The 25,660-nt window shown below is 46.8% G+C and overlaps 2 protein-coding genes across 2 annotated transcripts; one reads left to right on the top strand and one right to left on the bottom strand.

The window, feature by feature from the left end:
* The first annotated feature begins 350 nt into the window (after positions 1–350).
* On the top strand, positions 351–20,323 carry HDHD5 (haloacid dehalogenase like hydrolase domain containing 5). Its single transcript, XM_041736529.1, has 8 exons — positions 351–508; positions 8,836–9,039; positions 10,135–10,247; positions 11,392–11,485; positions 12,804–12,837; positions 14,496–14,670; positions 19,087–19,275; positions 19,456–20,323. The coding sequence occupies exons 1-8, from the start codon at positions 383–385 to the stop codon at positions 19,787–19,789; spliced, it is 1,269 nt and encodes a 422-aa protein (XP_041592463.1). The 5' UTR covers positions 351–382; the 3' UTR covers positions 19,790–20,323.
* On the bottom strand, positions 16,705–17,164 carry LOC121480187 (protein PET100 homolog, mitochondrial-like). The gene has a single exon (XM_041736530.1). It carries the CDS (start codon positions 17,073–17,075, stop codon positions 16,836–16,838), a length of 240 nt encoding a protein of 79 aa, XP_041592464.1. The 5' UTR covers positions 17,076–17,164; the 3' UTR covers positions 16,705–16,835.
* Positions 20,324–25,660: the final 5,337 nt, after the last annotated feature.

Genomic DNA, 25,660 nt, shown 5'->3' on the forward strand with positions numbered 1-25,660 from the left:
CAGGCCGTGCGCACGGCCCCACGCGCCTCACGCCTCCGCGTACTGCGACGAGGGACCTTGGGGCCTTGCCCGCAGCTCTTCCCTCCAACAGGAAGCCACCCTCGGCCCGCGGGGCACGAACCTCCGGCACCCCGCTGGGTCCCGGCCCCAGGCCGCCGCCCCCGTCTGCCCCACGCCCTGCTCCACTGAGGTTCCGGCCAGACGCAGCGTCACCTGCGGCGCCCCGCGCCCGGCGCACTCCGGGTCACGGACGTGGGACTACAACTCCCAGACGCCTCGGGCGCCGCCCGGCCCGAGCGCCCTCCGGCCGCTGATTGGCTGCGCTCGGGGCGGGGCCGCGGGCGGCCGGCGCGGTCTGCACGTGCGCGCGACGGGCGGCTGGATGGCTGTGCTCGGCGGCCTCGGGGCGGTGCGCGCGGCGCCGGGGCTGTGGCGGCGGGCGGCGCGGGCGGCGGCGGGGCTGGGGGGCCGCCGCCCCGGGAGAGGCCACGCGGTGGACGCCGCACAGGTGAGGACGGCCAAGCCCGGCCGGGCCAGCCCTCGGGCCGCGGGTGGGCCCGGCCGGGGCAGGGAGGGGCCGCGGGCCTGCGCTGCTGGACGAGGCCGCTGACCTCGGTGCCCGGGGTCCCTGCCCCGCGCGTCCCTGCCCCCCGCGGTCGGGGGCGGGCCGTGGGCCGTGCGCCCGGGGAGGCGGTGGCGTTACCGCAGCCGGCCGCGGGCACCACGCGCCGGGCCGCCGGCCGTCCGCAGGGTGCTCGGCGTTTCGTGCCCATTTCCCGCTCGGGTTGTGAGCCCCGCACCGCTTTGCGGCTCTCCGGGTGAGAGCCTCTCGGTTTTCGCTTCCAGCTGCATTCGAAAGAGATTTGGGAAGTGGCGATGGACTCCCCTCCGGGAGCCCGGAGGTGAATGTGGGTTTCGTGCGGGCTCTTCACTCTGGCCCCGTTTGCTCGTGGGCCAGCCCGTGCAGAGCACCTGCTGCCTGGAAGATCCGAGGGCGAGGAACAGAACTGGGGGGGGGTCCCTGATTTGTGCAGGTGCCTCAGTGATGATAATTCTCTCGACAGCTTTGGACGTAAATGTAACCCTGCAGTAAGGAAGCTGAGGCTTGGAGCCAGGTTTTTAAGTACTTTTCTTAGTAAGGCCACACGGCTGGCGGATGACTGTGCGGGGACTCTAAGCCAGTGGGCACATCTGTCACCCTCACTTGCCCCTGGGCCATTGGCTTTTTTTTTTTTTTTTAAAGGATGACTTCCTTTTCTAAAACCACAATTTCTGTATGTAATGATAATTTTTTTTAAAGATTTTATTTATTTATTCGTGACAGACACACAGAGAGAGAGAGAGAGAGAGAGGCAGAGACACAGGCAGAGGGAGAAGCAGGCTCCATGCAGGGAGCCCGATGTGAGACTCGATCCTGGGTCTCCAGGACCATGCCCTGGGCTGAAGGCAGGCACTATACCGCTGAGCCACCAGGGCTGCCCTGTAATGATAATTTTTAAAAAGAAGATTTTATTTATTCATGAGAGAGACAGAAGCAGAGACACAGGCAGAGAGAGAAATAGGATCCCTGAAGGGAACCTGATGCGGAACTCCTTCCGGGACTCTGGGATCATGACCTGAGCTGAAGGCAGATGGTCAACCACCGAGCCACCCAGGCATCCCAATAATGATAATATTGTACATTTTCGAAAAATATTTATTTATTCATGAGAGACCCACAGAGAGGCAGAGACACAGGCAGAGGGAGAAGCAGGCTTCTCCCAGGGAGCCGGATGTGGGACTCCATCCAGGATCCTGGGATCACACGCTGAGCTGAAGGCAGATGGTAATTTTTATAGTGCTTTCACAGTGACCCCTCGATAATTTTAAATAACTACTTATTTCTAAAAACACATAGTACTTACTTTGTGCCAGACACTTCACAATTATTATTTTGTACAATTTTCATAACAACTCTGTGAGATAAGTACTGTTATTCCATTTTTACAGTAGAAGGAACTGAAGCAAGGAGAGGTTAAGCACCTTGCCCATGGGCATAGAGCTGGTCAGAGGTAGAATCTGGAATCCAGAGCTCTCTGGAGCTAGCTAGAGTGCTGGCTCTCACTGTTATTATTTTGCATATAGAACAGCTAGGATTCAAAGAAGTTAGGTGACTTGACCAGTGTTGCAGAGCTAAAAGTGACCACACTGGAAGCATAGAATGAGAATATGTTGTTAGAAGGACTTTTGCTGTCATTTATAACTATTGTATTGATTGCATCATCTTTGCAAGGTCCTGAGATATTTCCAAGTGGCTTCCTTCTTTTTGTTTGTTTGTTTGTTTTTTTCCCAAGTGACTTTCTGATAGAGTAGGAAAAAAGGGAAGAAAGGGATGTAGCATAGCACAACATTTTGGAGTACTAACTTTATTTTTAAGATTTTATTCATGAGAAAGAGAGAGAGAGAGAGAGAGGCAGAGATACAGGCAGAGGGAAAAGCACGCTCCACGCAGGGAGCCTGATGTGGGACTTGATCTCGGGACTCCAGGATCATGTTCTGGGCTGAAGGCAGGCACCAAATCGCTGGACCACCCAGGCATCCCGAGATATTTTATTTTTTAAAACTGTATAAGTAAAAAAAAAAACTATATAAGTTTTCAAAAATCAAAAAACAGAATAATATATGAACCCAATTTCAGTAGTTGTTGACATTTTGCCACATTTGCTTTGCTTGTCTTCTTCCCCTCCCTTTTATTCCCAGCTATAAGATTTTAAAATGAATGGCAGATTTCTTGTCACTTAACCCCTAAATTCTTCTGTGGGTACCTCTAAGAAAATGACATTTTAAACATAACTAAATGCTGTTATCATACCTAACAATATTAGTAATTTCTGAATATAACTTAAAATCCTGTCATTTTAAAAATTTTTTTAAAGATTTATTTATTCTGAGAGAGACAGAGAGAGGCAGAGACACACAGGCAGAGGGAGAAGCAGGATCCTTGCAGGGAGCCCAGTGCAGGACCTGATCCCGGATCCTAGGATCACGCCCTAATCCTAAGGCAGATGCCCAACCGCTGAACCACCCAGCCATCCCAAAATCCTGTCCTTAAAATCTCCCTGATTGTCTCAAAATTATGGGCAGATAAGTTTTACATGTAAGCTTTCATTTTTTTAAAAAATTTTTATTTATTTATGATAGAGAGAGAGAGAGAGAGAGAGAGGCAGAGACATAGGCAGGGGGAGAACCGGGAGCCCGACGTGGGATTCAATCCTGGGACTCCAGGAATATGCCCCGGGCCAAAGGCAGGTGCTAAACTGCTGCGCCACCCAGGGATCCCACATGTAAGCTTTCAGTAACAAGTCCATACACTACAAGAAAAAAGTCAGGTCGTGCTCTAGAACAACATAGTTCTTACCTCCAGGGACCTGTCTTCTAAGAGTCACGGTTTGCCCTTGGGAACAGATTTGGTGGTCAGGTAATGCCCAGGTAATGCCGCAGGGGAAAGTTCTCTTATGTTGGCTGAACCCTTCATTCATCCTTTGAGTCCTTCAAATATTAAGTCAACCTTTGTTAAGTACCTGTGAGACCGTAAGGGCTGCACTAGGGGTGGGAGTTTAAGGGAAGATCACACCCCTCCTCCCTCTGGTCCTGGGCAGTGATTCTCGTTGAGAAGAATAAAATGATGATATCGGAAAAGAGCCATAGATTCTTTCCCCAGGAAAAATGGAAATTGAGTTTTCAGGGTTTTTTTGGCCACTCTGATACCTATCCATGGGCCCCTGGTTAGGACTCCCATTCTAGCAGGCTTTGTTGAGGAAGAGGGGGGTCCTCCAGGGATCCTTGTGGGCCATCTGGTACATGAGCACACGGAATACAATACAGAAACGCAATCTCACATGGCTGGGGACTGGTGGGAGGTGGAACAGTGTGCTCCAACACAGACACCTCAGTACTTCTTGTGTCCCTTCCTTACTCTCGGGTGCTGCCGTGGGGGTCATGGAGTGAGCTCCGACTTTGTCACAAGCTGAGTTTAAGGCCGACTCTGAAAAAAAAAAAAAGAAAAAAAAAAAAAGGCCGACTCTGGGTGAAGCGCTTGTGAACTTGGTCACCTTTGAGTTTGGTTTCTTATTCATCCAGTCACATTGCCCAGTGAATCCATATTGAGCATTATGTACAAACCAGGCCCCCTTTGCTAGGTATTGTCAATTGGAGATAATGGCACCCACTTCCAGAGGATTGGTACAAGGATTAAGTTAGCATACTTTTGTGATTTGTCCAGCTCAGAGCTCCGTATGGCTACGCCTCTGGAGTACGACCAGCAACAGTCTCTGGAGCCAGGAGTTTAGGTATTTCCCTCGTGGCATGTGAGATTTGACAAGTGTCTGCTGGAGGTCAGAATTTCTTTCCTGCTTATTTGAGTTGCTTGCCCTTCTAGTTTTCCAGGGTCCCTTTTCATCTCTGACTTGGCACTGAAGCTGCCTTTGTTGAAGGCTGGAAGGTCTGGTGCATAGGCCAGCATGAAGGAGCTGAAAGACAGCCTCCTTGGGTGGTCTTCCCTGCTCAGGGGAGGGGAGATGGGGGTTATTACTTGATAGGCACTTCATTTCCTAGTTTTCTTGTTCTGGAAACTTATCCCTCGGAAACTTACACCTCAGCTTCCTTGATCCCACACCCTTTGGATTTTCCTCCTCACACTGTTGCTCCTCACTCTTTTGCTGGTGACTCTTAGGTGGCCCTTCCTTAAATGGCGACATTCTTCCTGGTTCTCTGCAAGTCTTGCTTCAGCTCTCACTCTGCTTGTGCTTCTCAGGCTCTTCTCTCCCTTCCCAAGTTTCAGCTGTTTTCTAAGCAGAGAGTTTCTGGATTTTCCTTTCCAGGACCTCCTCCTGTTCAGCGCCAATATCTTCACTTGCGTGTGTGACAGTTCCAAAGTGGGATGTATCTTCTGCTGTCCCCGACCTCCCAGCTGCCCCTCCAGACTGTCTTGGGCCAGTGAGTAATACCAGCATCCACTCTCCCAGGGTCTCAAAAGTATCTCAAAAGTATGGGAGTCCCTGTGGCCTCTCTCTCCCTCAGCCCTGCATCCTATTGCTACCAGGTCCTGGCTGTTCTGCTTCTGAGTTCTTTTTTTATTTTTTTAAATTGTATTTATTTATTCATGAGAGACACACAGAGAGAGAGAGGCAGAGACACAGGCAGAGGGAGAAGCAGGCTCCATTCAGGGAGCCGGACGTGGGACTCCATCCCGGGTCTCCACGATCACATCCTGGGCTGCAGGCGGCGCTAAACCTCTGCGCCACCAGGGCTGCCCTTGTTTTTTTGTTTTTTTAATTTTATTTATTCATTTATGAGACACACACACACACACACACACAGAGAAAGAGAGAGAGAGAGAGAGAGGCAGAGACACAGGCAGAGGGAGAAGCAGGCTCCATGCATGGAGCCCGAAGTGGGACTCAGTCCCGGGTCTCCAGGATCACGAGCTGGGCTGAAGGCGGCACTAAACCGCTGAGCCACCCAGGCTGCCCTGCTTCCGAGTTTAACCTGTTCGCTCCCTTCCTACAGTTCTTGTTGCCACTACCTCATTAAAGCCACCATCATCTCTGTCTTAGATTGTAGCCAGTCCCAGCTGTCTCTTTCAACTTGACTTTCTTCGGTTCACTCAGTCTTCACTTTGCAGCCAAGATTTTCTTGCGGTGCTGGTCTGATATGAGGCCACTTGTTTTGGACTCCTTAAATTGGCCTACGAGACCTAGTCTGGCTGGTCTTCGCCACTGCTATGGGTTTAGGTACCCCTCATGCAGGCTCTCAGGTGCCTTACTTTCCCTCATGTCCTGATGTAGCGCTCAGTGCAGACTGCTGTGACTGCTGGTTGAGTTGTCTTCCCTATTGAACCGTGTAGGCAGTCTGCGTGCTTGTCTAGTCTAGTGCTAAATGTCTAAATAGATATTTATTAAATAAAGCATGTATTTAACTCTTTTGCCTCGCTCAAAATTCTCTTCTAAGAAACTATCTTTGTTTAATTCTGGTTATTTACTCAGAGCTTAAGGACTCAGAATTGGTTTGCACTTGTGAAAATGCTGCAGTTTTCATGGGTTTAAGTGTTTCCTGGACTGGTTGCTTTTTCTTTGACCCTAGCTGAAAAATGCAGAGCCTGGAGCACTTGTTCCTCACAGACAGAGCCCTATTTGTAGAGTAGGTGTGTGCAATAGCAATGGTTTGGTAGGCACCAACAACAGGAAAATGGCAAACAGATTCAGTTGGATTTTTTTTGACATTTGAAAAACACCTTATATGTTAATAATAAATGGAATGAATTTTTATTTGTATTTATTTTTTAAACTTTTTTTCCTAAAAGATTTATTCATTTATTTGAGGAAGGATGGAGAAAGTGGGAGGAGGGATTGGGGGAGAGGAAGGGGAGAGCAGAGAGAATCTCCAGCAGACTCTGCAGAGTGTGGAGCCCATTGTGGGGCTGATCCCAGGACCCTGAGGTAAGACCCACACAGAAACTGAAAGCCAGACGCTTATCTGGTTGAGCCACCGAGGTGCCTCTAAAATTTTTTCCTAATTTTTATTGATTAATCTCTTCCCCCAACTTGGGGCTTGAACTCACTACCTTAAGATCAAGAGTTACTTGCTCTATTGACCAAGCTAGCCAGGTGCCCCTGGGATTAATTTTTTTTTTTTTTTTTTTTATAAAAAGGATGGTGTTGGGGCAGCCCTGGTGGCTCAGGGGTTTAGCACCGCCTTCAGCCCAGGGTGTGATCCTGGAGACTTGGGATCGAGTCCCACATTGGGCTCCCTTCATGGAGCCTGCTTCTCCCTCTCCCTCTGCCTGTGCCTCTCTCTCTCTCTCTCTCTGTGTGTGTGTCTCATGATTAAATAAATAAATCTTAAAAAAATAAAAAATAAAAAGGATGGTGTTAAAGGGGTGCCTGGTCAGTTAAGCATCTGCCTTCAGTTCAGGTTATGGTCTCAGAGTCCCGGGATAGAGCCCCGAGTTGAGCTCCACACTCATCAGTAGAGAGTCCACTTCTCCCAACCACCCCTCTCCCCCTCTGGCTAGTGTGCATGCTCTTAAGTAAGTAAGTAAATAAATAAATACGGCCTTTTTTTTTTTTTTTTTTTAAAGAACAATGTTTAGAGAGCACCTGGCTGTCTTAGTGGAGCACGCAACTCTTGATCTCAAGGTTGTAAGCTTTAGCCCCATGTTGGGGGGAGAGAGTACTAAAAAAAAATAATAAAACTTAAAAAAACAAAAGACAATGGTCAACTTTAGAAGTCCTAAGAAATGCAGATTGAGAGGAGATACCATTTTTTTTTAATTTAAATCTTTACATTAAAAGATGTTTGCTAATTAAACTCTTCCATGCAAGTGAAAATTAACATAGGCAAGGATAAAGTGAGTTACCAGTGGCCAGTTGATACATGTTTTTGGAGAACAATTGTCAATAGGTGTTATATTATTAAAATGTTTACACTCTCTTGTCTTGTTACTCCTGATTTTAAGACTAGCTTAAGGGAAAAAGCAGTAAGCATGAAGAAGTTCCTTATAGCATTATTTGTAGTAACAAAAATGTAGGGCAACATAAGTGTCCAAAGGAGGGGAAATATAATATCAGTGGAATATTCACTCAGAATTATGTAGTTAGAAATGATGTTTAGAAGGTAGAGCTATATGGGCCGCCTGGGTGGCTCAGCGGTTTAGCGCTTTCAGCCCAGGGCCTGATCCTGGAGACCTGGGATCAAGTCCCCTGTCGGGCTCCCTGCATGGAGCCTGCTTCTCCCTCTGCCCGTGTCTCTGCCTCTCTCTCTGTGTCCCTCATAAATAAATAAAAGCTTAAAAAAAAGAAGAAGATAGAGCTATGTATATTGATATGGAAAGATAACTAAGAGATACCATCTTAAAAAAGGTCAGATGGAAAAGAAAGTACAGTATAATGCCATTTGTATTAGTTAATATAAGAAATTATGACTATACAGTTCTGGAGATATATAAGAGGAAACAGCACTGGGTAGAAGGAGGCAAGACATTTAAAATTTTTTTTATATCATCTGTAGCAGTTGAGGTTTTTTTTAAAACTCCGTATGTTGTTATAGTAAAAACAAAATTGTAAAAGATGATTATAAAGGCTGTTGTAAAGATAGAAATATTTGAATGTCAAACAACAAGCTGCAAAATTGGACATGTAGTTGTCTATGTGACAAAAGAATAGAAAAAGAAGAGATAAGATTAGTAACGTTAAAGTCCTAGGATGTTTTTGAATTTCTCTATTTTCCAGTTAGAAGTTCTTTTATATTATGTGAAGATAGTTTTTTTTTTTTTTTTAAGATTTTATTTATTTACTTTTTTTTTTATTTTTTTATTTTTTTTTAAATTTTTATTTATTTATGATAGTCACAGAGAGATAGAGAGAGAGGCAGAGACACAGGCAGAGGGAGAAGCAGGCTCCATGCACCGGGAGCCCGACGTGGGATTCGATCCCTGGTCTCCAGGATCGCGCCCTGGGCCAAAGGCAGGCGCCAAACCGCTGCGCCACCCAGGGATCCCGATTTTATTTATTTACTTAGAGGGAGAGTCAGAGCATGAGCAGAGGGGAGAGGCAGAGAGAGTGAGCTTAGGATCGTGACCTGATTTGAAGGCAGATGCTTAACTGACTGAGCCACCCAGGCACCCAGTGTGAAAATAGTTTCAACCAAATAGTTATATGCTTAAAAATCATGAAGAGGGACTAATTATTATAGATGGATTTGCCCTATCAGAAATTGCATGTCCTCATGTGAGGGTCTTTTCCTTCTTCCCTTTTGCCTCTGGACTCAGGCTGTAGTGATTCTCTTCCTTCTGTGCAGAGCCCACCCACTTTCGGATTCCTGTTGGACATCGATGGAGTGCTGGTGCGGGGTCACAGAGTGATTCCCGCTGCTCTGGAAGCCTTCCGCAGGCTGGTGAATTCTCGTGGGCAGTTGCGGGTGCCCGTGGTCTTTGTCACAAATGCTGGGAACATCTTACAACACAGCAAAGCCCAGGAGTTGTCAGCTCTGCTGGGATTTGAGGTAAGAGGCACTGGAGACATGGAAGCCCAAGGACCTGGTTGCCAGTGGAACCCCCATTCCAACTCTGATTAAGCTGCCTTTCCTGGGTTGGGGTACAGTGTCAATAAGCTCTAGGGCATTGCCAGATGGGTCAGTATTAGAAGATAACTTGAAGTTCAACCCTAGCCTCATGGGTAGAGCCTTACAGCAAGGGCATTTTTTATATATTAATTCACATTGAGCACAAAAATTCTGCCCGTGGATTTGGCAGTTTCAGTCTGCTGTCTTTGTATCCATTTCTTTCTGGGCATCAATGTTGTCTCTTGGATTATCAGCCATTGGAAAGCGAGGGTCACATTTTTCTAAATCTCTATATGCCAGGTGGGACTCTGAGGTAATAGCCTTTGTTTCTCATAATGAAGAGGTAGGTACATATCTGAGCGAGCATTGTCCCCCGGAAGCAGTCCCTCTTCATTCACTTGCAGTTCCACGTGGCATATCCACGTTGACACATCCTTTGTTCAGAGTGGGTTGAGTTCTTCAAGAGTCCTTCAGAACCAAGAGAGTAAAGTGGCTGATTGACTGGGTAACACTGCCTGGGGGTGAATGCAGAACAAAGGAGTACCACTGGCTCCCTTCTGTGGTTTCCCAGAGAGAGTTCCGAAAACATTTTGAGTATTGGCTGCATCGTTGGAGTTAGTACTATAAATGTTATAAAAGCTAAGTGTTTGAGTAGAATTGAAACCAGAAAAAAAAAGAAAAAAAGAAAAAAAAAAAAAGAAACCAGAAAGTCAGAGACCGAGTTCTGTGATTGACAAAGAACATGAATGTAAACCTTGAGGTCTCCAGATGGAGGAACCAAGCAGGACTGGATTGGCAAGTGGTCAGATCCCACCACCAACAGCATTTCCTGCTTTGGTTTTTGTGGCAAGAGCCAAATTAGCTTCTTATACCTGTTTGGGTAGTGTCTAGAAGTGCTGGGTGTCAAAAAGGGCTCCGCCCCTTTTTTCTGGGCAGTTTTTTCCCTTCCTAGGTGAAAGAAGCCATCATGTCCCCATTACTTTCCTTTAACTACTCTGTCCTCTGCTCTCCTCTGTGTTTTGGCTGTCCCCACAGGTGGAGCCGGACCAAGTCATTCTCTCTCACAGCCCCATGAAGCTCTTCTCGCAGTATCACAGCAAGCGAATGCTGGTGTCTGGGCAGGGGCCTGTGGTGGAGAATGCCCGAGTGTATCCTTTTGGTGCTTGTTCTGGCTGGTGAGGAGGGCGCAGGACTGGAGTTCTCCTCCCATGGCTGAGGGGGGAACCAGAGTGGGGTGTTTCTGGCTGCATAGTATGGGGGCTCAAAGGATACGTAGTAGGCTCTTTGGAGAGGGAGGATGGCTCCCAGGTGTGGTGGGCCCTGGTGCCACAGTTTGCAAAAAGCCACCCCACAGAACCTACTGGGGAGCTTAAAATACAGATTCTTAGTTCACTAGGTTGAGATAAAAATCAGCAGTCTGTATGTTAAAGGAGAAAAGTAGGTGATTCTCTAATTAGGTTTGAGAACCACTACTCTAGCACTGTTCCTCAGGGTGCTCAGTCAACTTATCAGCTAATATTAATTATTTACAGTGAACCTTTTGGGTATGTGCACACTCAAGAGGCAAGAAGAGTTGGTCCCTGTTCTCAAGCAGCTTTTTCATTTGCTCACTTGGCAGACCTGTGTTGAGCACTTCTTGTATACCAGCCCCATGCTTCATGCTCTTCAAGGACAAGAGGGACTGAGAACAGCCCATGGGACTCTGTCTTCATCAAAGGGTTTATATTGGAGGAGGCAGGAATAACATACCCACAAAGGTTAAAGGAGTATTTAAAATGGCATATGATTGGAGTGTCTGAGTGGCACAGTTGGTTGAGTGTCCCAAGTCTTGATTTCAGCTCAGGTTGGGATCTCAGAGTTGTGAGATTGAGGCCTTGAGTCAGGCTCCATACTGGATACAGAATCTGTTTAAGATTCTTTCTCCCTGTCCCTCTACGCCCCGCCTCTACTCCCTCTCTAAGAAAAAGAAAAGATTCCCAAGCCTTGACCCAGCAGTGATTTGCATTAAAAAAAAAAAAAAAAAAAAAGGAGCAGGGAAGGAGCTAAGGAGGCTGGAGAGAGAAGGAAAGGGTAGGATCCCTGAGGCAGGAGACTGGATTGGGATAGGGTGGGGAATAAGAGAATAGGAGGAGTGGTGCCTCAGAAGGGGAGCCTCAGAAGTAAAGGCGAGGGGCCAGTGAGTTTACTTAGGCAGGGGGTGCACTAGTTTGGTTGGGATTGTGTTGGTTCTCCTCCCCTTAAAGGCATCTTGCCTCAGAACTGTCCAGCTTTGCTTCCCTTACCTAGCTGTAGATTGGGCTTCGAGAATGTGGTTACTGTGGATGAGCTGCGGATGGCCTTTCCTGTGCTTGACATGGTTGATCTCCAGCGGCGGCCGAAGTCCACGGTAATAAGGAATGTGCTCCTGGGTGTCTCACGTTTAGTTTTGTCCTCTTGTTCTCCACATGGGTTCCTCTTACCAACCTCGCAACCTCTCCCACTGAGAACTACATCTTGTTCACCATAGAGAGGCACATCTGACCAAGGATTTTGTTCCCCAGATATACAAGGATGGCCCAGGAGAGCAACAAGCTCCTAAGGGCTTTCCTTTCTGCATTGTTTGTAATTAGCTGAGAATCCTTTTCAAAGCGCTGGCATCTCCAATGAGGAGTTTTCTATTTTACCAGCTGGATTTCTGACTGTTGCTTGGGAGAATCATTAACCTTTGTGGAATTAATCATTGTTGCTCCTTTATTCTGAAGCTTCCTATGGAGAGCTGTCCTTATGAGAAATAGCTTATTTGTAAAAGTAACTGGCAATTCTGAGTATGCCCATGTTCCTTTTTAGGTTTGGCTCATAATTGAACCACTGGTTGAATTTCTTAGTCATGGGCCTCTGATTGATCCTTTAGAGTATGACTGCCTGGCTCTTGATGGCTCTTGGCTGCCCTTCCTCGTGTGAACTCTCTGTCACATGGCCTGCAGTTTAAATCAGGTCACTATCAGGATGTGGGGAAATGCAGTTATAAACAGACAAGCTTTTATTTGTTTATGTAGCCTTAGTCCTCCTTCCTCTAGAGCTTTTGGATTGAATGGAGCACTTCATCTCCTTTCAAAGCTTCTTCCTAGGACCATGCAAATCATGTGGGGAACCAGAATGTCAGACTTGGAACAGATCTTAGAGTATCTCAGAGACTGAGCCTCACACAGGGGAAGTGATCTACCCCAGATCACACAGCTTGTTAGTGGTAGAGCCAAGATTAATAGTTTAGGGAAGGAATGGACTCTGGGAGAGTGGTAAAGGCTCTTGCCTCTTCATCTCATATTAAGAGAAATGGTCCATCATGCCCTGATGGCCTCCCCTGTCTCCATAGGCTCTCCTTCCTCTTAGCCGCCTGACTCTAGACTCTTGCTTGGCCTATATCTCACCTCCTGTCCCCTCTGGAGAGGGGCTACTGACCAGCCCTTCCTCTTGGCTGACCTCCATATGTGGGTTCCCTCAGTGTGTTCCATGAAAGCCCTGCTTATTCTCTCTTCACTTTTGTTTGTGAATTTTCTTCCTCAGTCCTATCTGGCTTCTCTTTGGCTTGGGCTAGACCATGGGGGGTGGTCTTTGATCTTTCTAGTATGTCTTTTTTCCTGCTACCCCTTGAAACTGGCTATGTGGTTGTCTGGTAGTGGACAATGACCGTGGCATTGATGGGCCTTTTCTTTGTTTCTTGGCAGCCCCTTCCAAGGAATGACTTCCCTGCCATTGAAGGTAATGAGGGCCTCTGCTGGTGCAGATGTGGCTCTGGGCGGTCCTTCTTTCAGCCTTCCAGGTTGTTCTCGTGCAGCTGTTTGCCTGTAAACTGGCAGGGTGGCTGTGGGTGTTGGATATCAGGTCACCGGGGTTCTAGTCTCAGATCTACCACTCAGTACCTCTAAGATAATTGTTTTTAATTTTTCCTTCCCCCCATATCACTTGCCTTATTATTCCAGGAAAATTGTAAGTATAGAAAACTGTAGCATGGAAAGGCTCCCAGAGGTAACATAGACCAGTATTTCTCAGCTCCATTCAACCCAGTTCCCCCTTGTGTAACAAAACTATTGTAATGTCCCCTTAACTGCCCTGCAATGAAATTCACAGATAATACAACTTTTGTGTATACATGTATTAAAAATTAACTAGTTCAATGTAAAGCCCTAATTGTAATAGGAGAAATAAAAGGAAAACTTTTTAGTAAGGTAATGTGTATTTCAATATGTAAACGATTATTCAGGAAAACATAATGTAGTAAAATGGTTATACCAAACATGGAATCACCATGTTACAGCTACAAATGCAGACTGATGTAAGTATGTTTATAGGTGTGTTTTATTGGTGACTCAGAAATTAGGGGCTGCATTGTCATTGGTGAAGTGATTTTCCAAAATAGGTAACATTGGTAAAATCTTGAAAAGATAAAGTGCAGTCTTCTCTTGACTTACGTACATGATAGTTGCATTTTTAGAAAAATTTGTATTTATTAAAACTCTACTTTGTGTTTACATGTAGAATGAAATTAGAGTTTAGGCTCAAATAATTATAAACAGGTTATTGACCCATATGAATGTCAGATGGGGCAGTCAGATGTTAGTAGAGGGGTCAGTTTCTGATTGTTCCAGACCATCCTGAGCATCTAGCATTCCTGGTCCCCTCCTACCATCCTTGCCACTGTCAGTCATCATGACAAGATACATCCTCCAGTTTCTAGAACACCTCCCTAGGGGGCAGTGTTCCCTCATTGAGACCACTGGTTTGGTTCAGTCACTGGTCTTGTAGCTGATGCTGGCAGCTACCATGTATTGAGTGTTATGTGTCCATCATGAGTTGAGTGCTGTATTATATCTCATTTTTACCCTGAACAGTCGTAGGTGTCCTTATGATGTAGTTGAGCTGAGGTTAGGGAAGGTAAGTAGCTTGCCCACAGTCACAGAGGAAAACGGACAGGTTTGGAATCCAGGTCTTTGTCATTCCAGATCCCCCTCTCCTAGCTGTTACGTGCACTGGCCCCTGGTGCTCTGAGAAGTAGCTGAGGAAGGTGAGCCCTTTGCCAGGAATTTGTGGGTGAGATGGTCAGGAGAACATGAGTCAGCAGGAGGACGCAGGCCAGTGACTTGGCTGCTGGTTTTCTTTGTTTCAACCTCTTCTGTGAAGCATAAATAAAAGTGGAATCCCTTAGGAAGTGCCTTACCAGGTCCTGGGCTCTGTTTACCTCAAATGAATGAGTGAGTGGATCTTTGAAGGCTGGTTCTGGGAACTGTACCCTTGCATGGGTGTGTTCTGTGGGGGACAAACTTATGGTTGGGTGGCACCAGCTGGTATCAGCTTGCCTCGTGAGGGCCTTTCTCCTGCCTGCCCTGTAACCCTCACCTCCATGCTTTTGCTCTATAAAGGGGTGCTCCTTCTTGGGGAGCCAGTCCGCTGGGAGACAAGCCTGCAGCTGATCATAGATGTCCTTCTCAGCAATGGGAACCCTGGGACTGGTCTGGCAACGGCTCCCTATCCCCATCTCCCTGTCCTGGCCAGCAACATGGATCTCCTTTGGATGGCTGAAGCCAAGATGCCCAGGTAAGGACACAGGGTCTCTGGTCTTGACCATGGTGGCCACCGTCAGCTGCTGCCTGGTCAATCCTCCTGACACTTTCTTACCATCATTCTGGTACTCTGGGCCATCAGACCCCTGCCTGGGTTGGCCTTGTATTTGCCACAGAGACTTGGCCTTTGGGAGGATTTTCAAGGGGTCACTTTGCATACCAATTAGTAAGTGAAAAGTGTAGCTTACTGATCACTGAAGATATGTCGAAATGATCTTTAACACCTGACTTTTGCCCTCCAGAATCTTTTGTTGTTGTTGTTTTAAATTTTACTTATTTATAGCATGAACAGGAGGGGCGGAGGGAGAGGGAGAGAGACACTCCATGCTGAGCCCAGAGTACAATGTGGGGCTTGATCCCATGACCCCAAGATCATGACCTGAGCTGAAACCAAGAGTCAGATACTCAACCAGCTGAGCCACCCAGGTGCCCCTGCCCTTCATAATCTTTTTTTTTTTTTTTTTTTAAATTTATTTATTTATTTATGGTAGTCACAGAGAGAGAGGCAGAGACACAGGCAGAGGGAGAAGCAGGCTCCACGCACCGGGAGCTTGACGTGGGATTCGATCCCGGGTCCCCAGGATCGCGCCCTGGGCCAAAGGCAGGCGCTAAACCTCTGCGCCACCCAGGGATCCCTGCCCTTCATAATCTTAACGGAACATTTTTTTTTTTAGACGTTTAATTTTTTTTTTTAAATTTTTTTTTTTAAATTTTTTATTTATTTATGATAGTCACAGAGAGAGAGAGAGAGAGGCAGAGACATAGGCAGAGGGAGAAGCAGGCTCCATGCACCGGGAGCCTGATGTGGGATTCGATCCCGGGTCTCCAGGATCACGCCCTGGACCAAAGGCAAGCGCCAAACCACTGCGCCACCCAGGGATCCCATAGACGTTTAATTTTTTTAAAGTAATCTCTGCCCCCATTGGGGGCTCAAACTCAGAGCCCTGAGATCAGGTGTTGCGTGCTCCATTGGCTGAGGCTGCTGGGTGACGCCAGAACATGATATTTTTTGTCTGTGGAACCCAAATGATGGATGACTTCTGAGGCCAAGCAGTACAGCTGCTCCTCTTTGCCTTCTTGTAGCACTAGTTCCTTCCCATTTTGTCTCCTCCTGCTCTTAATATGTAGGAGTAGGGGAGCAGTAATTGTTCTGACAGTTATGTGGGCTGGAGAACTGAGACCCAGTGGGTAAATGACTTTCTCATAGGCACATGGATATTGAACAGGCCCCCATGCCCTGCTCAGCTGTGTAGACCTCCTCTGTGTGTCTGACCTTAAGCACAGTCTAGGCAGCTCTTTTCCTAGCTCTCGAGGGCCTTGCTGGAAGGGCAGCTGTGGCTGCTGTGTACTATTTGGCTGCTCTTATCTGCGGGGCCAAAGTCCAGAGTTTTCTTTCCCTGCTACTGATTCCCAGTGGACTGTGTGAATGATCCATCAACAGAGGGCAGCAGGCCCAATGCTGCCTCAAGTCACATGATTCAGTAACTCCAAAGAGATGGTGTTATGGTGTTCTCTTGTTACTTTATTTTTTTAAGTCCATAATTATTATTATTATTATTTATAAATTTATTTTTTATTGGTGTTCAGTTTGCCAACATATAGAATAACACCCAGTGCTCATCCCATCAAGTGCCCACCTCAGTGCCCATCACCCAGTCACCCAACCCCCGTCCACCTCCCTTTCTACCACCCCTAGTTCGTTTCCCAGGGTTAGGAGTCTCTCGTGTTCTGTCTCCCTTTCTAATATTTCCCACTCATTTTTTCTCCTTTCCCCTTTATTCCCTTTCACTATCTTTTATATTCCCCAAATGAATAAGACCATATAATGTTTGTCCTTCTCCGATTGACTCATTTCACTCAGCATAATACCCTCCAGTTCTATCCATGTCGAAGCAAATGGTGGGTATTTGTCATTTCTAATGGCTGAGTAATATTCCATTGTATATATAGACCACATCTTCTTTATCCATTCATTTTTCGATGGACACTGAGGCTCCTTCCACAGTTTGGCTATTGTGGACATTGCTGCTAGAAACATCGGGGTGCAGGTGTCCTGCCGTTTCACTGCATCTGTATCTTTTTTTTTTTTTTTTTTAAGAGACTGTGTGTATGTTATTTCCTGGGTGAAGGGACTAGGACTCAGGAGCTCTGCTGGGCAGCATGAAGGATCTTCTCCTCCCGCTGCTTCCGTATCCTCTCTTTGAATTCTTCTAGCTCCTGATGTTGGTCCTCCTTCTCAGGTGGCCACAGCCCCCTCTTGTGCTGTATGACATAGTCCTCAAACCACTCGGCCTGATTGGTCGAGAACCAGAACCAGAACATAGCGACAGGGAAGGTGAGGTAGAGTGTCATCTGAAACACCTCCAGCTTCACCTCCATCTCGCTTCTCCTCCTGCATCTGTATCTTTGGGGTAAATTTCCAGCAGTGCAATTGCTGGGTCATAGGGCAGATCTATTTTGGACTCTTTGAGGAACCTCCACACAGTTTTCCAGAGTGGCTGCACCAGTTCACATTCCCACCAACAGTGCAAGAGGGTTCCCTTTTCTCCACATCCTCTCCAACATTTGTGGTTTCCTGCCTTGTTAATTTTCCCCATTCTCAGGGGTGTGAGGTGGTATCTCACTGTGGTTTTGATTTGTATTTCCCTGATGGCGAGTGATGCGGAGCATTTTCTCATGTGCATGTTGGCCATGTCCATGTCTTCCTCTGTGAGATTTCTGTTCATGTCTTCTGCCCATTTCATGATTGGATTGTTTGTTTCTTTGCTGTTGAGTTTAATAAGTTCTTTATAGATCTTGGATACTAGCCCTTTACCTGATAGGTCATTTGCAAATATCTTTTCCCATTCTGTAAGTTGTCTTTTAGTTTTGTTGACTGTTTCTTTTGCTCTCTTGTTACTTTAAAGGGTATATTTCTGGGCAGTCCAGGTGGCTCAGCGGTTTAGTCGCCTTCAGCTGAGGGCATGATCCTGGAGACCCGGGATCAGGTCCCACGTCGGGCTCCCTGCAGGGAGCCTGCTTCTCCCTTTGCCTGTGTCTCTGCCTCTCTCTCTGTGTGTGTGTCTCTCATGAATAAATAAATACAAATCTTAAAAATAAAAAAAAAGGTACATTTCTGCAGTTGGAGGTCAGATATTTTTTCTGAACTGTTCTTCCCAGAGTTAGGGTGTGCTGACACTAAGTGGGAGTTTGGTTATGTAGGCTAGAATGGAATAGCAAGGCACAAATTTCAATTTATAAATCAGATTTGAAATTAACTTTCATTCACTCATTTAAGAATTGAAAATAGAATTTGTAAAAAAAAAAGGAAAAAAAAGAAAAAAAGAAAAAAAAAGAAAATAGAATTTGTTATATAAATAAGTGATACGGAAATGTAACCATAATGTGTTGGACAGTATCAATTAGGATTTGGTTTAGCAGCTTGGGTTGAAAACTCAAAAGGAAAGTGTCTTAAACAGGTAGAAGTTTCTTTCTTTTTCATGTAAAAGAAGCATGGGGTAGGCAGTCCAGGGCTCTGTGGATGTCACACCTGTCTGAGACACAGACTCCTCCTGTCTTGCTGCTGTGCAAGTTTTAGCCCTTCACAGCATAGTCCCAAAGGGCTGCCTGAGCTCCAGCTGCCACACCAACATTCCAGGCAGCAGAGAGGAGGGTGGGGATGGAAAAGAGTACTCGCTCCCTGATTTTACACGTCCTAGAAGTTTAGCCTGGCGAGGCTGCACACCTAGCTACAGTGGAAGGGAGTACTTGTTTGTACACTTGGTTGCCATATGGTGAGCTAAAAACTGGCACTGAGAAAGAAGGGGAGAAGGGCAGCCAATAGTCTGCCACACATTTAAAGTGGAATTTAAGGGATCCCTGGGTGGCGCAGTGGTTTGGCGCTTGCCTTTGGCCTAGGGCGTGATCCTGGAGACCCGGGATCGGATCCCACATCAGGCTCCCGGTGCATGGAGCCTGCTTCTCCCTCTGCCTGTGTCTCTGCCTCTCTCTCTCACTCTGTGACTATCATAAATAAATAAAAATTAAAAAAAAAATAAAGTGGAATTTAAACTTAGGTTTGTGGAGTCTGACCACCTGGGTTGTGATCCTAGCTCTACCACCTTTGGCGAGTTACATAATGTCTGTATGCCTCAGTTTGCTCACTTGTAAATGAGAATGATGACGACTCTCATGGGGTTGTCTTCTGAGAGTTAAATGTGATGTGCTATCTATAGTGCTCAACAAGTGTTAGATAACAAGAGGTCTTAAAAGTAGGGTAACAAGTGTAATTCTTACTAGACATAATTATCTGTCACCAGATAAAGGGTGCTGGAGTGAAAGGTTGGTGTATAGGGTCCTGCTTGGAACTGAGGAGGGGAGGCCTGAGCTGCTGAGTTCTCTTCTCTGGCAGGTTTGGCCATGGCACCTTTCTGCTGTGCCTGGAAACCATTTACCGAAAAGTGACAGGCAAAGAGCTGAGATATGAGGGCCTGATGGGCAAACCGAGTGTCCTCACGTATCAGTATGCAGAGGACCTCATCCAGCAGCAGGCAGAGAGGCGGGGCTGGGTGGCCCCCATCCAGAAGCTCTATGCTATCGGGTAAGTGCTGTTCCATCTCATTGTTTTTGGACTCCCCTGCCCTTCCTCCCTCCATCCTCATCCACTGTTCCCCTGTATCGGATGTATGCTAGCCTCACAACTATCCTCTGCTCTCTCTGCCTGGTGACACTGAATTGGGTCTTGTTCTCTTTCTTTTTCTGGTATGGCTGTCTCTGCCAGCGACAACCCTATGTCTGATGTCTACGGTGCCAACCTGTTCCACAAGTACCTGCAGATGGTGAAGCGTGATGGGGCTGAAGAGCGAGGGGCTGGTGGCTTGTGGAAGCCGCGGCCCTCAGCAACCCAGAGCTGTGCCTCTATCCTGGTGTGCACTGGTGTGTACAGTCCCAAGGGCCCAGAAGCCACTAGGCCTGCTCAGGATGCAGAGGAGGCTCCGTTCCACGGCCACCGGGACTTCAGCTTCAGTCCAGGGCTCATGGAAGCATCCCACATCGTGAATGATGTGAACGAGGCTATACAGCTGGTTTTCCACAAGGAGGGTTGGGCTTTGTAGTGGGGGCTGTCCGTCGGAGACAGGGGCAGGCGGGATGAGCTCCAGGGGAGTCCTGTTGACTAGTTTCTGGCCTGGGTCACTGGGTGTCAGGTCAGGGTTGCTTCCGTGACACTCTGTGGCCCCACAATGGATATTACTGGTGCCTTGGAAGAAGACACTGGCTTTTTCTCCTGCTGGGCAGTCACCCCAGAATTGTACCCGGGTAACGTTTTGGGTAGAACAGCCAGGATTTTCTGGCCCTGTTCCTGTCTGCTTCTCCTGGCAGTCTGACCTCAGGCCAGTTGCTTTACCTCTGTGCCTCAGTTTCTTTTTTCCTTTCAGGGACTTCTGAAAAAAGGGGAAGTGGTGTGAAATAACGTGGAAATTTCTGCAGAGCCTGGCCTGCACTGAAGGCACCACTGCATGCCAGCAGTGTGTCACTAACACTAAAATACTGCTTTTTACTGTATTTTAGCTTATTGCCCAGAGACTTTTAGGCTTATTTTTTAAATTAAAATAATCATAATAAATATTCATTATGCTGTCTATGGTAAAGCGCTTCTGGAATGTATTAAAATGTCCTGTGGGGGCTGGATAGTGGGTGAGCAATGTGGGTGACCCCAAAGCAAAGACATTGGTGCCATTTTGCTCCATAAAGTGCTGATTGATAACTCCTTTCCTACCTCGGCTCTCCTTCCCACCACCAAACCACCGCTGGCCTGCGAAGCCCGAGTCTGTCTAGGAATTAGTTATGCCCAGACTTTGGCATGTACTTGACAACTCTGATGTGGAAAAGAAAGGATCTTGTATATGGTTTGTTCTGAAAGAAGCTTTTTTCCTTTAGTGATCCTGGAAAGTATGTTTCTTCTCTTCCTCCCTCTAGGGGCAGTCTAGTCACACTTTTCTGTGATCTGTGTTGCCCATGACCCCATGTTTACCAGATCCCCTGGTCCTTGCCCTCCTGTTACTCTAGCAGTCATTTGCCTGAGACACAAGCTGGTGACTCCGTCCTCTCTTCTCAAAATACTGTTACTCGACGGTATCTGACTGCCTTCCGGACCTCTTTGGATGCCTGGTAGTCATTTAGAAGGGAGAGAACATAGGAGATTGGGAAGGAGTGGCCACTGAAACAGGAGGGGAATTGTGAGTGGGTGTTTGGGAAACTGAGTGAACATGTTTCACAAAGGAGGGAGTGATGAGCTATGCTTACTCCGTAAGTATCAGCTTGGCTGTGTCCAAAGCCAAATGTAGCCCAACCCTACTGCTAGCACCCCCTGAGCAGCCTGGCTCCCGCTGAAGCTCTCCCCCCCCCCACCCCCCCACTCCCCCACCCCCCCACCCCCCCACAGTAGACAGTAGCACTGAAGACAGTAGGCTGAAGGCTTGGGCTCATCCTTATCTTCTCCAGTCAGTCCATCAGCATATCCTGCAGCTTTGCCTTCAGAATGTACAGAGCATGAGCACTTTCCAGCCTTCAATGTTTCCCTGCTCCAGGCAGCTGGCTTCTCTGTCTCACATTGTTGTCCAATCTGGACCTCCCTGTCTTATCTCCTCCTCCCTCTCTGAGGCTCTCTGCTCAGTGGCCCAGAAGCCAGATCCCAAGTTTGACTTCTCTGATCAAAACTCTTCTGTGACTTGTTGTCTTACCCAGAGGAAGAACGCACATTCCTTTCTGCAGCACAGATGCCTCTACATCCTGTTCTCTCATTTACCCCTGTCGTACCAGCCCCCCTGGCTCCCTTGCCAGTCCGGCATACCCATTCTTGTCCCAGGACCTCTGGACTTGCAGTTCCTTCTACCCTACTTTCACTGTCCACATCATGGTTCACTCCTTTCCTTTGCCCCTCCCCACATTACCTTTTTTTTTTTTTTTTTAAGATTTTATTTATTTATTCATAAGAGACATAGAGGCAGAGACATAGGCAGAGAGAGAAGCAGGGTCCACACAAGGAGCCTGATGTGGGACTCGATTCCAGGATTCTGGGATCATGACCTGAGCTACCCAGGTGCCCCCCTCATCACTTCTTAAATGTCTCATGTATACGTCATCTCAAAGAGACTCCCTCAACTTCCTATAACAAGTAGTACTCTATCCCTCTTAACTGCTTAATTTTTTCTATAGTCCTTATCACCTCATGGTCTATATTTACTTTTTAATTCTGTATCTTCTATTAAAATACAAGCTCCATGGACTTTGTCCGTGTTGATTCACTCATGTGTCCCCCATATGCCTGGCACTTAGTAGGTTCTCAGACCCCCTGAAGCCCTCCCATAGTGTCCTTGAAACAAACATGATTTTTTTTTTCTTTTCCCTTGGACATTATGGCAAAAGTGGAAAGATTATGGGTCTTGGAGTCAGGCAGACCTAGAATCAAATCCTAGCTGTCACTCGCTAGCTATGTGGCCTTGGGTAATTTCCTTCACTTCTCCAAGCTTCCATTTTCTCATCTGTAAAATTGGCACTGGCAATGTGTACTTCATAAAAGAGCTATTTTAAGTACAGTACTGTATCATTTAAGATTTTGTTCAGCAGCTTGTTAAAGAAATCTAACTACAGTGGCTTGAATAAATAGGTGGTTATTTTTCTAACCAATAGGAAGTTCAGAGAAGGCATTTCAGGTTGGGGAAACAGCTCAAGGCTGTCATCAAGGAGCCAAGTGCTTGGCCTACCATCCTTACTGTGTGTGTGTCTAGTTGCAAGATGACATCATTACACCCTTTGCCTCTCATCCACATTCCAAGGAGGAAGGAGGACAAGGTGAAGACAAAGCAAGTGGAGCTGAATTCCTTCATTTATTTATTTTTTTTAAATGTATTTATTTGAGGGACACAGCACAGAGTTGTGGGAGTCTGGGGGAGAGGGAGAGAGAGAAGCAGACTCCCCACTGAACAGGGAGCCTGACATGGGGCTTAATCCCAGGACCCTGGGATCGTGACCTGAGCCAAAGCCAGATGCTTAACTGACCAAGCCACCCAGGCACTTTGAGCTGGATTCCTTTAAAAGAACTTTTCCAGACTTTGGTTCTGTCTGATTGACTACAGGTGGATCAGACAGGTGGCAGTAGCTACAAGGAGGCAGGGACAGGATGCAGTATTGCTCAAAAACAATCAGGGTCTGTTTATAAGGAAGAATGGATGGTGGATAGGCAACTAGTAGTACAACTCTAGCACTTGAGACCTTAGAAGGCATTTAACTGTATTTCTGCCAAGTGCTTTGAGGAAATGGGTAAGCCCTGGCCTCCGAAGCACCTTGTCTAACAGTCATCTGAGCTGCTGGGCTGGGTAACAGTCCTGCTAGCTTACATTTGTGCATCACTTAACCTTTTCCAAAGCATTTTAAGTTAGATGTCATTCATCCTTCTTTGTTGGAGCTTCCCAAAGCCTCTAATGGAGAATTCTTATCTCATTTTTATAAATGAAGGCACTGAGGCAGAGACTATTCATTCTTTCATTTCCAAAATATTTATGGAAGATCTGCTGGGTGCCATAGCAGTGACCAGTCACTGGCAATGATACCTGCCCTCATAGAGTTCACCTTTCACTGAGGATGTGTCCAAAGTCAGTTAACAAGTGGAAGGGCTGAGTTTGCAGTTCAGTCTCCTGACTAAGCCCAGTGGTTTCCCTGAGACATGCACCATACTCTTCTCCACCCTTAGCACGCTGCCCTTTTCCAGGCAGGTAAAAAGCACTGCTTTTTATCCTGGAGCAGCTACTGTTGTATGTACACCCCATGTGAGTTCTTGGGCCAAATAGGTCAAGCTTACCAAATGGAATGACAGGTGAGTGCAGAAATGAGTTGGAAAATAAAGCCACTTATGACTATGTGGGGAGGAATCTTGCCAGAGTCAAGATCACTGCACATTAAGATAACAGAGTGCCAACATCTCTGTGCCTGTCTCTGGCTTTTCCCTTTGGTTGCCTGTCATTCTGGCTCTGTGGCCATTTCCCTCTTGTGTTTGGGTGTCCTAAAGATACCACAAGCTATTCCAGACTGGGTGCTGAAGAGCAAGGGCATGCAACGGTATCTAAGCACATGTATGTCAGAGGGCAGGGCCAGCCGCTCAGCTCCAGTGCGTCTTGTCCTTTAGGGGCGTTGTCTAGATTGTGGAACCAGAACTCACAACCAACTGCTTCATTTGCTCAGTCCCAAACTGAATGAAAATGTTGCCTTTTTGTGTTTTCATAGAGCCAAGTGAACACAAAAAGGACTTTCTAAGTCAATCTGAACAGCAAGTAGGCCCATGTTTTTTGTTTTTTTTGTTTTTTTTTTTTTTTTTAATTTTTTTATTTATTTATGATAGTCACAGAGAGAGAGAGAGAGGCAGAGACACAGGCGGAGGGAGAAGCAGGCTCCATGCACTGGGAGCCTGATGTGGGATTCGATCCCGGGTCTCCAGGATCGCGCCCTGGGCCAAAGGCAGGCGCCAAACCACTGCGCCACCCAGGGATCCCGGCCCATGTTTTTAATAAAATTATTAGCATGGTACAGAACTATTCCATGGGGTGTTCACATTGAACAGAGAATTACCTTGGGTCTCCTCAGTCATCACCTAGGAGCCAGAACATAGGGGCACTTCCTTGTGTTCCCTTTGGTGGCAGCAGCTCCTGGCCTCCTGAGGACACCTCTAGGCTGCCAGAAGCAGGTGCATCTAGCAAGTTGGTAATCAGGACTCCCAGCAGAGCTAGGGTTGCCATAGCAACCGGATGCTGCCTTGAGGGTGGAATTTTAAAATATCTCAGCTATAATAGTCCCCCCCCCCCCCCCCCAGTCACTGTCACTTCCCCAGTGCTGCATGGTGCTGCTGAGGCTGGGGCCATCTTAGGACGCCTGTTTCTCTGCCTGGGGCTTTTGGCAGCTTCAGGGGTGGAGGTGGGAGGATTGTCTCAGGGTGTGAACTGCTGGGAAGCTGACAGCTTTAGCTTTTGCTTCCAGGTTCCTCTAGCTCTTGGTTCCAAAAGCCTTCTGTCATTTTCTATTTTTTGGGAGGTTTAGAAGAGGGGTCTAGCTTGAAACTCTCCCCACCTCCTCCCACTCTGATTTGAGCATTCTGGCATACACTCCTACCAGATCGGCCTTAGCATTTCTGTGGACCTCTCTTTGGAGAGGGGAGGGGCGTGTCTCTTCTCGTCTTCTTGTCTTCCTCTTGTAACTTCATTTATTTACTTAGAAAATGATTGTTGAGCACCTACCCACTAAGCCCAAAGATAAGAAGTGAGAAACTGCCCTGGTCTTGAAGGAACTCACTGTTTTGACACTGGACTTGGACCCTATCCAACTCAAAACATTTTTATAAACTTGTTAAGACAGTGTTCTGTTGGCAGAAGGATACAAACCAATGGAACAATGGATGAATCGATAAAATGTGTATGTTTATATATACACATATAATGTATACATATATACAATGGAATATTCAGCTATTAAAAAGAAGGAAATCTTGGATTTACAGCAACATGGATGGGCCTTGAGGGCATGATGCTAAGTGAAATGAGTTATTGAAAGATAAATACTGTATGATCTCACTTATATGTGGAGTCTAAACAAAAACGAAAAAAAAAAAACCACTCTGGGGCTCACAGATTGGTGGTTGTCAGATGGGGGTTGGGGTGGACAAAATGGGTGAAGAGGCCAAGAGGTACAAGATTCTAGTTATAAAATTAGTAAGTTGTGGGGATGTAATGTACAACATGGTGCCTGTATTTAATACTGTATTAAAGGGCACCTGGTTGATTCAGTTGGTTGGGTGGCCCACTCTTTGTTCCGGCTCTGGTCATAATCTAAGGGTTGTGGGGCACCTGGGTGGCTCAGTCATTAAACATCTGCCTAGGGCTCAAGTCATGATCCCATGATGGGAGTCCTGGGATGGAGCCCCACATCGTGCCCCCTGCTCA

This window comes from Vulpes lagopus, chromosome 21, assembly GCF_018345385.1.
Source record: "Vulpes lagopus strain Blue_001 chromosome 21, ASM1834538v1, whole genome shotgun sequence".
Taxonomy (NCBI): Eukaryota; Metazoa; Chordata; class Mammalia; order Carnivora; family Canidae; genus Vulpes; species Vulpes lagopus.